At 40.8% G+C, this 15458-nt stretch overlaps 1 protein-coding gene across 3 annotated transcripts in view; it reads right to left on the bottom strand.

The window, feature by feature from the left end:
* The window catches only part of kdm7ab (lysine (K)-specific demethylase 7Ab), a 104935-nt gene that overhangs the window by 46844 nt on the left and 42633 nt on the right, over positions 1-15458 (bottom strand). For all 3 annotated transcript variants that reach the window (XM_087997531.1, XM_087997529.1, XM_087997530.1), the window contains exons 10-14: positions 15055-15146; positions 14025-14114; positions 11686-11910; positions 11473-11597; positions 10472-10623 (exon numbers count right to left, since the gene is read on the bottom strand). In XM_087997531.1, the coding sequence (XP_087853657.1) occupies positions 10472-10623; positions 11473-11597; positions 11686-11910; positions 14025-14114; positions 15055-15146 (684 nt within the window). The remainder of the gene's footprint in view (positions 1-10471; positions 10624-11472; positions 11598-11685; positions 11911-14024; positions 14115-15054; positions 15147-15458) is intronic.

Genomic DNA, 15458 nt, shown 5'->3' with positions numbered 1-15458 from the left:
GTTCTCCCAGCCTCCTGCTTGCCTACTTTGGATTCCAGCAACCGCAATTATTTTTTGTTTCTAACAAATGGTGGAGCAGACTCAATGGGCTGAATGGCCTCATGTCTGCTCCAGTGCTCTTGTGGTCTTAGGTTAGTGTGAATTTGGCCATACAGATGAGAGAGAAAGTATAGGACTGCAGCGGTGCAATGCAACAGCTCACCACCACCTTCAAGAGCAACTCGGGACAGGCAATAACCAGCCAGAGATATCCATGCCCAATGAACGAATTTAAAAAAAAAGGTTGGACAACCTTAGATTGTTTCTGCTAGAGTGCCGGAGGCTGAGAGGTGACCTGACACAGCATATAAAATTATGAGAGGGATGCATAGGGTGGGTAGTCAGAATCCTTTTCCCAGGGTGGAAATGTCAAATACTAAGGTGCATGGGATTAAGTGAGAGGGGAAAGGTTTAAAGGCAAGTTCTTTCTGCAGAGAGTGGTAAGTGTCTGAAGTGTGCTACCAGGGAGGTGATAGAAACAGATACAATAGCAAAGTTTAAGAGGTATTTAGACAGACACATGAACAGTCAAGAAATAAAAGAGTACAGAGCATGTCCAGCCAGATGAGATTAGTTTAGAACAACATCATGGTTGGCAGAGACATGGTGGGCCAAAGGGCCTATTCTTGTGCTGTACTGTTCAATATTACCAATCAAAAAATAAGCCATTTGTATGTTTCCTAATAGCTAGCTATTGTCTATTCATGCAAATGTTATCCCTTACACCATGAGCTTTATTTTCTACAGTAACCTTGGATGCAGCATCTGATCACATAAAACAGATCCACCAATTCCACTTAATTCAAAGCACTCCAATCAATTCAAAGAACTCCAATCAATTGGTTAAACATTATTTCCCTTTCACAAAATCATAACGATTGTGCCTGATTTTCTTGAACTTATCTAAGTGCTCTGCTAAATTTTTTCTAGTAACAACTGGAATTGTCCCTAACAGATGTTAAACTAATTGGCCAATAGTTTCCAGTTTCCATACATTTTTGAACAAACATTTGCTATTTTACAATCTAGTGGAACATTCTCCAAATCTAGAGAATGGAAGAAGATTTAAAACAAAGCATTAACTATCTCACTATCCACTTATTATATTCTGTTTAATCTTCTGACCTGCCACCCACATTTGATACTATTTTTAATTTCTTTAACTAAGCACGGATGGTTGGTCCTCCCCTTATAACTTCCCTTTCTTATTGAAACACATCTAAATCATACTCATTCTGACATATCTTCCTATAATATCTACCACTACATCTTTATTGACCTATTCCTTAATCTAATTTGCTGGTTCACTTTAGCTAGTTGTCTTTTCATGCCTTCATAACTGGCTTCGAGTTCCAATTAATAGTACTGGACCAACCCTTCTCTTCCTCAGACTCAATTTAAAATTCATTATGATTGCTGCTGCCAAATGCAACAATGCTATGCCTTTAGATTAGATTAGATTTCCTACAGTATGGAAACAGGCCCTTCAGCCCAACAAGTCCACACTGACCCTCCAAAGCGTAACCCACCCAGCCCCATTCCCCTACCCTATATTTACCCCTATCTAATGCACCTAACACTATGGGCAATTTAGTATGGCCAATTCACCTGACCTGCACATCTTTGGATTGTGGGAGGAAACTCACACAGACATGGGGAGCATTGCAAACTCCACACAGATAGTCACCCGAGGTGGGACTCGAATTGAGTCCCTGGCATTGTGAGGCAGCAGTGCTAACCACTGAGCCATCATGCCGCCCCAGTGTATTTAGTCCTGATTTCTTTTAAAGAAAGAGATTGAACAAGAGGTTGTGAGCAGTCTGTGGTAATAAGCAGCTTGTGAGGCCTTGAAGTTTTTTTTGAAAAGTTGGAACAATAGACGCAGCCAGAGCAGATGTGGTCGAGCTCTCGCAGACCAGGATTTCTAGTTTTTCAGGTTTACTTTTAAGCAATTGCTGTTAGGAGTCTGAACAGGGTTGGAAGCTGCAGTAAAGGTCTGCCGGCTGCTACTCTGAATTTTCTCTTGATGTCTTTCCTCATGGGTTTGAGTTACCCGAGAGACAAATTTGCTTTCTGAACTTTGCCAAGGGATGGGTTTACAGAATGTTCTTATATTGGAACAGTTAATTAGTATTAGTAACTGTATCTATTATCCTGTTAAGTTTCCCCAATAGAGGTAAATTATTCTAAGTTCTTCTTTCTTTTGTATTTGAAATATTATGTTTGAGTAAATTGTATTTTGCTTAACATCAAGTAGTTTCACTAGTCGAATTGCATCTAGAACACATCACTTTACATTTGCCTTTACAATAAGAAAAAGTTAGGGTCTAAAATAGGTCTGGTCTGGTCCATAACACAAGGATTGCCTTCATTTTTTGATCATTAAATCAATCTTAGTATAGTCTCCATTCTGGAAGAATCGAATAGATGCTATTCTCAGAAACTTCATATTCCTCATCTAGGTTAACTTCTTCCATCTAATTATTCCAGCCTACGAAATAATTAAAATCTCCCATGATTCCTACCATGCATTATCATTAGTTCTTCCTTTATGCCTCATCCTACCTGTGCTTACTGTTACTGGGCGTAGATATCGCGGGGTAGGAATGGTTGTTGGATGTTCCAGAGTTTAGATGTTTCAAAAGGAATGGGGTCGGGGGGGGGGGGGAGGAGGGCGGGGGAAGAGAAATAAAGGTGGGAGGAGGTGTGGCATTGCTAATCAGGGATAGTAACTCAGCTGCAGAAAAGGAAATCATCAAGGAGGGTTTGTCTACAGGGAGTCAGAATGGGTAGAAGTCAGAAACAATAAAGCAGCAGTTACTTTATTGGGAGTTTTCTACAGGCCCCCATTAGCAACAGACACAGAGGAGCAGATCTGGAGGCAGACTTTAGAAAGGTGCAGAAGTAACAGAGTTGTTGTCATGGGTGACTTTAACTTTCCTAATATTGATTGGAACCTACTTAGTTCAAATAGCTTGAATTGAGCAGTTTTTGTCAGGTGTGTCCAGAAAGGGTTCCTGATGGATTATGTAGATAGGCTGACTAGAGGGGAGGCCATATTGGCTTAGTGCTTCGCAACCAACCATGCCTGGTGTCAGATCTCTCTTTGGGAAAGCATTTCGGTGACAGTGATCACAACTCCATGACCTTTCCTATACTCATGGAGACAGATAGGAACAGACAGTATGGGAAAGTATTTAACTGGAGGAAGGGGAATTACAATGCTATTAGGCATGATCTAGAGTGCCTAAATTTGGAACAGATGCTCTCAGGGAAATGTATGACAGAAATGTGATGGTTATTTAGGAAGCACTTGTTGATAGTGGGACAAACCTGTCCAGAACTGAGGCAAGGAAGGAATGGGTAGGTTGAAAGAACCTTGGGTGACAAAGGATATGGAACATCTAGTCATGAGGAAGAAGGAAGCTTACGCAAGGTTGAGGTGGCAAGGATCAGATAGGACTTGAGGGTTACAAGGTAGCCCAGGAAGGAACTGAAGAATGGATTTTGGAAAGCTAAATCAGGGCATGAATAAGTCTTAGCAGGTAGAATTAAGGAAAACTTTAAAGCATTCTACACATACATGAGGAACAAAAGGATGGCCAGAGTGAGGGTTGGGCCAATTAGGGATAGTAGAGGAACCTGCACCTGAAGTCAGAGATGTAGCAAAGGTCCTTAATGAATACTTTGCTCCAGTATTCACTACGGAGAGGGACCTTGATATTTCGGATGACAGCGTGAAACAGACTAATATGCAAGAACAGGTTGATGTTAGGAAGGAGGACGTGTTGAAAATTTTGAAAAACATAAGGATAGATAAATCCCCTGTGCCGGATAGGATATAATCTAGGTTACTACAAGAAGCAAGGGAAGAGATTGCTGTGCCTTTGGCAATGATCATTGCATCCTCACTGTCCACTGGAGTAGGGCTAGATGATTGGAGGATGGCAAATGTTATTCCCTTGTTCAACAAAGGGAACAGAGATAATTCTGGGAATTACTGACTAGTCAGTCTTAGATCAGTGGTGGGCATTAGTTTTAGAAAGGATTCTGAGAGACAGGATTTATGAATACTTGGAAAACCGTAGTTTGATTAGAGATAATCAGCATGGCTTTGTGAGGGGTAGGACATGCCTCACAAACCTGATTGAATTACTTGAGGATGTGACAAAACATGTTGATGAAGGTAGAGCAGTGGATGTGGTGTACATGGATTTTAGCAAGGCATTTGATCAGGTTCCCCATGGTGGACTCATTCAGAAAGTAAGGAGGCATGGGTTACAAGGAAATTTGGCTGTCTGGATACAGAATTGGCTGGCTCATCGAAGACAGAGTGTGGTGGTAGATGTAAAGTGTTCAACCTGGAGCTTGGTGACCAGTGGTATTCTACAGGGATCTGTTCTGGGATCTCTTCTCTGAGTTTTATAAATGACTTGGATAAGGAAATGGAAGAGTCGGTTTGCTGATGACAGGAAGGTTGGTGGAGTTGTGGATAGTGTGGAGGGCCATTGTAGATTACAATAGGACATTGACAGGATGTAGACCTGGACTGATAAGTGGCAGGGGGAGTTCAACTTGGAAAAGTGTGAAGTGATTCACTTTGGAAGGTCGAATTTGAATTCAGAATACAAGGTTAAAGGCAGGATCCTTGGCAGTGTGGAGGAACAGAGGGATCTTGGGATCCATATCCATAGATCCCTCAAAGTTGCCACCCAGGATGATAGGGTTGTTAAGAAGGCAAAGGTGTGTTAGCTTTCATTAGCGGGGGATTAAATTTAAGAGCCGCGAGGTTATGCTGCAGCCCTGTACAGCCCTGGTAAGACCACCACACTTGGAATATTGTGTTCAGTTCTGGTCGCTTCATTATAAGGAGGATGTGGAAGCTTTAGAGAGGGTGCAGAGGAGATTTACCAGGATGCTGCCGGGTCTGGAAGACATGTCTTACGAAGGAAGGTTGAGAGCGCTTCGGCTTATAGAGGTGACTTGATAGAGGTGTACAAGATGTTGAGAGGCATAGATAGATTGGATAGCCAGAGACTTTTTCCCATGGTGTAAATGTCTATCACGAGGGGGCATAATTTTAAGGTAATTGGGGAGATGCCAGAGGTAGGTTCTTTACACAGAGTGGTGGATACATGGAATGCATTGTCAGCAGTGGTAGTAGAGTCAGATACATTAGGGACATATAAACGATTCTTGGATAGGCACATGGAAGGGTATGTAGGTTAGTTTGATCACTTCAACAACGGAGATCTTCCCTCAATTTCTGATCACTATCTAACCACTTCTAGGTGTTGTTTTCCTGAATTTAGCTCCCATCCCTATGTATTGTAATAATACTATCACTGATTAACAAAGCCACCCCTCCAACTTTCCTAGGTTCCTGACCTTCTTAAATGCCTTGTATTCTTAACATTCAGATCTCAATCTAAGTCATCCTGTGGCCATGTCTCTGCAATAGCTCCCAGATAGTACTTTTTTCTATTGGTGCTACCTGCTCCGATTCCATGCTTTCAGATAGACAGTCTGTATTTTTGTCATTTTATTATTATCTCCCACCTTATATGTTGAATTATTGTTAAATTTTACAATGAACTTGTCTGCAATCTTTGATTTGCCAGATATTCCCAATTTGATCCCTTATCACCACCATTTACTTCAAAATCCTCTCTACTTCCCTAGTATACATTTCACTAAAATAGCTTGGGTTCAGGTATAGACTGCCCCAACAGTACAGATCCACTTTCCCTAATACTACTGCCAGTGCCCCAAGAACCAGAACCTACATCTGTCACATCAGCCTTCAAGTCTGCATTCATCTCTCTAATTTAATTTTAGAAATGAAGGAAATCAGTATTAAAGAAGAAGATTAAATTAAGGAAATAATGGGTTTGAAGTCTGCAAAATTACCAGGGCCTGATGACTTGCATCACAGAGCACAAAAGGAAGTGGCCCTGGATATATTCAATGCATTGGTGGTCATCTTTCAAAACTCTACAGACTCTGCCACCTTCATATCTGTAGGAACTGCTCCACTATTTACAGAGCGAGGGAGAAACCAGTTAGTTTAATATCAGGACTAGGATAATGCTACAGTCTATAATGAAAGGGATGATTAGAAAACATTGAGAAACCGTGAACAGGATTGGATAAAGTCACTAGGAGAAAGTGAGGACTGGAGATGCTGGAGATCTAAGTTGAAAATTGTGGTGCTGGAAAAGAACAGCCGGTCAGGCAGCATCCGAGGAGCAGGAGAGTTGATGTTTCAACTGTGAGCTCTTAATCAAAACTTCGACTCTCCTGCTCCTTGGATGCAGGAGATATGGTTTTATGGTTATAAGTCCATGGTTTTATGAAAGGCAAATCATGCTTATTAAATCTATTGAAGTTTTATGAAAACGTAACTAATAGGGAAAACCAATGGACGTGATGTATTTAATTTGATTTATTTATTGTCATGTGTATTTGTTGAATTTTCGGAAGGCTTTTAATAAGGTCCCTTGTAAGACATTAGTGGGCAAAGTTAAAGCACATGGGATGGCAGTTAATATATTGGCATAAATTGATAATTGGTCAACAGACAGAGAATGCATAGTGAAAATAAATGGGTCTTTTTCTGGGTAACAAGCAGTGACTACTAAGATATTGCAATGATCACTGTTTTACAAATAAATATTTTATAAACAACCTGGATGAGGGAACCAAATGCAACATTTCCTAGTTTGATGACACAAAACTTGGCAAGATTGAGATGTCGGAGGCGGCAACTAGGAGGCTAAGTGATTTGGGCAAGCACATGGTAGATAGAGTAACACATGGACAAATGTGAAGCTGTACATTTCTGTGAGAAAAACAAAAAGGCAGAGTATTATATAAATTGTTATATGTTGGGAAGTGTGGACATACAAAGGGATCTGGGTGCCCTTGTATGCCAGACTCAAAGTAAACAGGCAGATGTAGCAAACAATCAGGAAGGCTAATAGTATTTTACTCTTCATTGCAACAGGTTGTGAGTTCAGAACTACCTTACTGCAGTTATACAAGGACTTGATGAGACTGCACCTAGAGCTAAAAATCACAACACCAGGTTATAGTTCAACAGGTTTATTTGGAGGCACTGGCTTTCGAAGCGCTCCTTCATCAGGTGGTTGTGAAACACCTGATGAAGAAGCAAAACTTCAAAAGTTGGTGTCTCCAAATAAACCTGCTGAGACTATAACCTGGTGTTGAGAGATGTTTAATTTTATCCCCCCCAGTTCAACACTGGCTCCTCCAAACCATGTAACTATAGAGCCATAGAGATGTACAGCATGGAGACAAACCCTTAGGTTCAACTCGTCCATGTCAACCAGATATCCTAACCTAATCTAGTCCCATTTGCCAGCACTTGGCCATATCCCTATAAACCCTTCCTATTCATATACCCATCCAGATGCCATTTAAATGTTCTAATTGTACCAACCTCCACCACTTTCTCTGGCAGCTCATTCCAAAAACACACCACCCCAGTGTGAAACAGAGGGACCCTTATGTCCCTTATAAATTTTTCCCCTCTCACTATAAATGTATGACACCTAGTTCTGGACATCCCCCACCCCCACCCCCACCCCCACCCCCACCATTTCAGGGAAAAGACTTTATCTATTTACCCTATCCATGCCTCTCAAGATTTTATAAACCTCCATAAAAGTCACTCCTCAGCCTCCAACACTCCAGAGAAAAGAGTCCCAGCCTATCCTTGTACATCTTTTCTAAACCCTTTCAAGTTTCACACATCCTTCTGATAGGAGGGAGACCAGAATTGCACACAATATTCAAACAGTAGCCTAACCAACGTCCTGTACTTCTGCAACATGACCTCCCAACACCTATATTCAATGCTCTGACCAATAAAGGAAGGCATACTAAACGCCTTCTTCACTATCTTATCTACCTGCGACTTCACTGTCACAGAACTGTGAACCTCCACTCCAAGGTCTTTTTGTTCAGCAACACTCCCCAGGATTGGTTGTGTGCAGGTTTGGTCTCCCTACCTAAGGGAATGCAGCGGAGGCTCACTAGCCTAGTTCTAGGAATGGCAGGATTGTTCTTGGAGAGTTTCGTTCAATTGGGCCTGCAATCTGATTGAAATGCATAGAATTCTAACACAACTGGACAGACGAGATGCAGCGAAGAAGTTCTCCCTGACAATGGAGTCCAGAACCAGGACAGTCTCATGATAGGGGTAGGCCATTTAGAACTAAGATGAGGAAAGATTTCTTTAAGCAAAGGGTAGTGAATATATGAAATTCTTTAATCACAAAGTTGTGGAGGTCAAGTCCCTGAATATATTATAGAAAGAGACAGACTTTATTTTGATTTTAAAGGCATCAATGGTTAAGGGGAGAGAGTTGAAATATGGTATTGAGCTGGAGGATCAACCGTGATCACATTAAATTGATTTTTTTAGGAGCAAGCTTGAAGGACCAAATGGCTTACTCCTAGTTTCTTTTCACTTTACACTGACTATTCAGAAATGCTTCTCTCGTTCTTCCCTGTTGGTGGTACCTACATGGACCACAAAGACTGTCTTCAACTAATACGACATTCCCTTTTACTGCCCTTACTCGAATGGTTTCCTCTACCACAGTGCAATGATCATTTAGATCAACAACCTGCAGACCTCACTCTCATCCAGACAAAATGAAAGAACATCAAAACTATTGGGACAATTGCAAAGTTGAGGCTCCTGCACTTCTGCCCTCCAAGTCTCCTTTCCAACCACACTTGCAGTCTCAGCTTCTTCCCTGACCACTGATAAAACCAAAATGACTTTTATTCCAGAGTGGTGTAATAAAGAGGAACAACTTCCCACTCCTCCTTGATTCATCTGTAATCGCTCTACCGAATCACCATCACTCAGCAGTCCCTCCCGACTCCACACCCAGCAGCCCCTCCATCGGTTGTGGAATAATTGAATGTTGAAGGTGGTAGATGTGGTGCCAATCAAGCAGGCCGTCTAGTTCTGGATGGTGTCAAACTTCTTAAGTGTTGTTGGAGTTGCACCCATCCAGGCAAGAGAGAAGTATTCCAACACACTTCTAACTTGTGCCTGAAAGATGGTTTGGAAAGTCAGGGGAGAGTTGCTTGCTGCATTATTCCTAGCTTCTGACTTGCTCTTGTAACTACTGTGTTTATGTGGCAAGTCCAATTGAGTTTCTGGTCAATGGTAACCCCCAGGATGTTGATAGTGAGTCAAGGTCATTTCTGGTTGGAGATGGCCATTGCCTGGCATTTGTGTGGTATGAGTGTTATTTGCCACTCATCAGCACAATTCTGGATATTATCCAGATCTTGCTGCATTTGTCAACTTTTCAATCAACTTTCACCCCATTCACCCACAATCTTTTCCGTTTCCACTCCTACCAATTCATTATCAGCATCCTATTCTTTAGTAAATTCTGGTACAAAGTGTCCACTAAGAATTCTAGTTAGCGTTGGTCTGCCTAAGCTCATGACAGCAGAATGCCCCTAGTCAAGTTGTTTCAGTTCAACTCAATGCTGGAATCTACCCAGTAATGTGGAACATTACCCAACATATTCCTGAGGGTAGTGGTCTGAGGTGCAACCATCTTCATCTTGTTTATCAATGACTTTCCCTCCATCATAAGGTCAGAAGCGAGGATGTTCACTGATAATTGCAGTGTTCAGCACCATTTACGACTCCTCAGATATGGAAACAATCCATGTTTAAATGAAGAGCCAGGTAAAGACCATCTCGACAAAGAAACAATCCAACCATGTTAGCTTGAGATTGAATTGCATTACAATTACTGAATTTCCCACTTTCAACTTCCCCATGGTTATGAGTGACTTGAAATTGAACTGTTTCAGCCATATAAATACAACAAAGACTAGAGAAGGTCAAAAGTTGGGAATTCTGCAGTGAGTACTTCTTGGCTGTCCATTATCTACACATCATATGTCAGAAGTTGATGGAATACCCTTCACCTGCCTGGATAAGTGCAGCTTCAACAACACTGAAGATACCTGACACCATCCAGGACAAAGTATGCTTGATTAGCACCACATCCACTCTCAACAAGATGCACTACAGTAACTTAGCAAGCATCCATCTACAGAATGCTCCAAACGAACAACCTCTTCAACTGAGAAGGGCAGAAGATGCATGAAATAACAACCTAAGTAACACTTCAAGCCACACACCATTCCCACTTGGAACAATAATCACTATTTCTTCACTGTTGCTGCGTCAAAATCCTGGAGCTCTCCAGGTCAAGAAGGCAGCTGACCACCACCTTTTCAGGACAATTAGGGATGTACAATAAATGATAGCCTAGCCAGTGATGTCTTTGTGTCATGAGCAGGTTAAAAACGCCATAATCATAGGTACTGCTTTAATCAAGTCCAGTGGATGTGTACACAGACTTACTGTTCAATGGATTTTGAGATTCTAATTTCTCGTCCTCACAATCAGAGCTATCTGCTTCATGTAGCTTATTACACCGGTCATCTGACTGGTCCTCTTCTTCAGCTTCACTGTCTGTGCTGCATTGATCGAACTCTAACTCATCCCTGTTATGACTGAGGGTTTAAAAAAAATTCAACAGGTTATAACAGCGAGTGGGAAGATTTTCTGAACTATAAAGTGCATGCACACACCAGAGTGCATTTATGGGGGTCGAAAGAAGCAAAGGAGAAGATTTCCTAAATATAGCATAAGATGGAAAAATGGGATCCATTGCTCCCGCAGTTATGTTCCATGGACATGCTGCTGCTAAGCTATTTGACTTCCCCTTGAGATTTATGGATACATAAATCAGTGCCCAGACAAATTTGGCTGTGCCAGGCAATGCATGACGCAGGATGGCCAGGCAACAGGTAAAAGTGTTTCAAACCTCTTTCAATATTCAAACAGGAAGGTAATGAGATATGGCATATTAGAACTGATCAGTCCAAGAGGAGATTTAATTGAGCTTTTAAATGCAATGCATTTTGAAGCCAATTGACTAACAGTGACAAGGAATTTCAATTTTCACAAAGTAAGGAGCAAGGGAGAGAGGCTAAGTGAACTTTCCTAAACACAGTTTTGTAGTTTGGAATATGTGCAACAAAGAGTGATTGAGGTAGGAGACCACCATGTCTGTTATGGACAAAGATTTGAAGCAGAGTCGAATACAACATTACAATAATAGAAGTTGGTGAATTTATGGTGAAGCGATCAAGAATTGAGCTGGCATAGATATAAAACAAAAGGCCAAATTGCCCGTCTGTGCTTCTCACACACAGAGCTCTCTCAAGGTGCTGTGCCTTGGTTCCAATGCTTCTGGAGGTCCACAGGAAGTGGCAAACTAGGAAGATGGATGGAGGAGTGGAACTATTTTCAATGCAAGATCTTTTAATACTTATAATATTCTACATCTTGGCACATACCTAATAATCCTCCCTTTTGAAAGGACCAATTGCAAGTTATTGTCACTGGGGCCTTTCTCAGCTCCTGAAGATGGTGATGAGGATTTGCTGATCTTTACTCTCAATGTGGAGCTAGACATATTGTCCTATTAATGAAACACATTCATAGATACATTAGTAGGGAAATTTGTTACACTATGTTAAAGATGAAGTGCTGAATTGTACATCACCCACCTCACCCCACTGAGCCATCTCCATTTTCTTCAACACAGCTCGAGTGTGGAGCTCCAGAATGTCCAGGTCAGAGTGTATCCTGTTTGAGGGGTCTCTCAGCCTCCTACATTTCCTCTTGCCTGGGCTTATAGTGGAGGGGGAACTTTTGTCCTGAGTGACTCGTGTGGCTGGCACTGTGGCAGTGATTCCCTGAGACTTTATGGGTTTATTTCCTGTGTTCATCTCCTGCAGATACAAATGCAGAAGTTTTATACAAAAGTGATCTCGATACAGAGAACGTGAAGGCACAAAGATCACCCAAATAAATTTCTACTCTGATTATAGTTGGTAGTCATCTATACTCTGGAAAATTCCAGAGGAATTCCAGGGGAAAGTCAGTGAATGCACAGTGACAGACACTTAAGCAGAACTTTCATAATGTTCAGGAGGAAGAGCAGTTGTTAAGACCTGATGGCCTGCATTCAAGAGTTTTAAAAGGACATTTTTACAGAGATAGTGGAATTGTTAGGACAAAATGTTCCATAACTGGCAACACAAAAATACGTTGGAAGGATGTGACCAGGATGTCACAAGGGTCTGCAGAGAGATACAGACAGGTTAAGCAAATAGGCAAACATTTGGCAGATAGAACATAAAAAGAGGAATGGGAGAGTTTTCACTTTGGCAGGAGGAATAGAGGAGTAGAATTTTACTTAAATGCAGAAAGATTGCAGAAAACTAAAGATCAATGAGATGCGAGTGTCCTTGAGTCACAAAAAATTAGTATCCAAGTTTAGCAGGTAGTGGGGAAGGCAAACAGAATGTTAGCCTTTATTTCAAAGGGAATGGAGAATAAAAGTACGCTGATTTTACTAAAATTATACAAGGCATGAGTCAGGCTACTGTGAACTGCTTTGGACTCCGACCTAAGGAAAGATATTCTGGCGCTGGAGAGAAGGTTCACTAGGCTGATAACAGCTATGAAAGGATTATTTTGTGACGAGAGGCTGATTAGATGTGACCTGCACCTCATTGGAGTTTAGAAAAATGAAACATGACATTATTGAAACATAGGAGATTCTTATGGGACATGACAGGCTAGAAGAAGAAAGAATGTTTCCCCTTATGGAAAAGTCTTGAGCCAGAGGGCATTATTTCTAATTAAGTAGTCGTACACGTAAAACAGAAATGAGCAGGAATTTCTTCTCTCAGAGGATAGTGAATCCGTGGAATTCGTTACCGCAGAGGACTGTTGAGGCTGGGTCATTAAGTACATTCAAGACTGAGACAGGCAGAGTTTTAATCAGTCAAGGAATAGAGCGTTACGGGGAAAAGGCAGGAAAGTAGAGAGACAGTTATCAGATCAGATATGATAACATTGAACGGCTTTCTTTTGCTCGTATGTCTTATGATCTTATTCTGGAAGAATTCCAATGGATTGGAAAACTGCTAATATGATACTTCTATTTAAGATGGAGGAAGACATAAAGCATAAAACTAGGTAGTCCAACATCTGCTGACTGGAAAATGTTACAGTCCATTATTAAAGAAGAAATGGCATAATATTTTAAAAAGCCTAAAGCAACCAAACAGTCAACGTGCTTTTTAAAAATGGGGCTTAATGTTTGCCAAATTTGCTGCAGTTCTTTGAAGATACAACAAGCAGAGTTGATTAAGGGAAATTTGCAGATGTGGTGTATTTAGATTTCAAGAAGGCATTCAATAAGGTGACAGATAAAAAGGTACAAGAAAGGAGCTGTACCTCATTGAAACTTAATTAGGCAGGATAGAGGTTTCCCCACACTGGGGAGTTTAGAACAAGGGGACATAAATTTAAAAATAAGGGGGATGGCATTTAAGATCAAGATGAAGAGACTTACTTTATTATGAACATGGTGACCTTTAAAAATGCTCAGTCTTGGAGTTTATTTAAAGTCAAAATTGATGAATGTTTGATTATCAATGGTGTAATGGGTTATTAGGGGGATATGGGTAAAAGACCATGAAATGGTCTATCAGTCATGACCATGTTAAATGGCAGTGCAGAACAACAGGTTGAGTGGCCTGTTCTTATGATTCTTACAGTCAAGTTCAGTGAACTTGGTTATGAATTCAAAACTTGAATCTCATCTATAGCGATGCTTCTACAAAAATAGGACAATCAGGGACTATTTGAAATGATTTACAAGGTTGACCTTATAATTCAATTGCAATGTTACCTGAAGCTTCGAGGGGCAAGTTACATCAGTGTACAAAAAAAGAGACTTTGCAGAGAACCTTCCTGCCTAGTCATACAAACAAAACTCACACCATCACAATTAGTGCACCAACAGATCAACTTAAGTTGTTGCTGCTTTTACCTCCACAAAGCGAATTTCCTTGCCGAGTTCTTTGATCAGCTGCCCTGGTCTGATATGATCTGGGATTTCATATGGGCGGTCAATCAAGCCCTATAGTCAAAACATATACAAAAAGATGATTTTAAAAGTGTTCTTAAACGAATGCGCCACCCTTACAGGAATAATCGAGAGTATGTTGATTAGAGCCACCCCCAGATGAAACACATCCAAGGCTATTAAGGGAAGCAAGAGAATAAATTACAGAAGTCCTGCTAATAATTTCCCAAACTCTCAGACTATAAATATTGGTGTCAGTTTAAACAGTGGCTCATATAGCTTTAAAAGGGAGCTAGGACAGACAGAGTTATTAGTCAACGTGACCCGTTGTCCCTGCATACTTTAGAACCATGAAACTAAATGTTTTTGGTTCTCCCAAACCCTTCTGAAGTGAATTACTTTACACTTTCTTTGTTAAATTCAACATGCTCGTACATTTTACTATTTTATCCTTGAGTTGGAGTCAGTGGGCATCAGCCTCACTTCCAAATTTTGTACCATAGGCAAATTTTGAAATTTTACTCCACGTTTGAAGAGTAATATGTACCCAAGGAAGTGTTGGATCTGAGCTGGGAAACACCACTGCCTTCCAGCTTCCAGTCAGAAAAAGCATCCAACCTGACTTGCTGTTTTCTATCCTCAATTGTTCAAATTTTCTTTTGACCCTACTTGGGAGTCTTTCAAGCCTTACCCACCAAAGATGTAAAACTGACATCCTGTGGTTCAGCATTCCCCCGAATCCTTGCTTGACCAAAAAGAGTATTTTATTCACTTTCCAGTTCTTTGGTACCTCTCGTAGATCTTAACGATTACCAACTTACCACCAGTTCTGCAGTCCTATTCTATATGTTCATCATTCATTCAATTTCTCGGTCTGCAGATGCTATTCGACCTGCTGAGTATTCCCAGCTGTTGTTTTTATTTCTGGAAATCCAACATCTGCATTATTTTGCCCTATTTGTCTAGTTAGTTGATATTTTTATCAAAACTGTACCTCTTTCTGAATCCAGCATTTAAGTGTGGGGATTAGTGCCTTGACTCCTTCTATTAGGTATTCCTGTGGTTGGCAACTGTCCTCTCGCATTTCTGAACACAGAACCAAAGAAGTGAAATTTACTTTCTTAGCCATAAATCAAGAATGCTATTTAATTTATTGCTATTACATCATTTGAGAAACAAAAGTAATCAATGTAAAAAGAAAGTTGGTATACCCACACAATAGCCAACTAACCAACCACTCCATAACACATTCCTTCATTAATCCATATATAATCCCTTTCCATTTGATCAGGTTCTTATTCAACCTCCTTCATTCCATTAGAAAGATTATTTTAATAATTGTCAAGATTAAAGCATATCCACCCAGTATTATCTCTGCAAAAGCCCCTCCATGGCACT

The sequence above is a fragment of the Chiloscyllium plagiosum genome, unplaced genomic scaffold (assembly GCF_037043375.1).
Source record: "Chiloscyllium plagiosum isolate Xiang-an unplaced genomic scaffold, Cpla_swu_hap1 HiC_scaffold_19, whole genome shotgun sequence".
NCBI classification, from domain to species: Eukaryota; Metazoa; Chordata; class Chondrichthyes; order Orectolobiformes; family Hemiscylliidae; genus Chiloscyllium; species Chiloscyllium plagiosum.
Note: the sequence above shows the minus strand (reverse complement) of the source record. Positions and strands in the feature narration are given on the sequence as shown.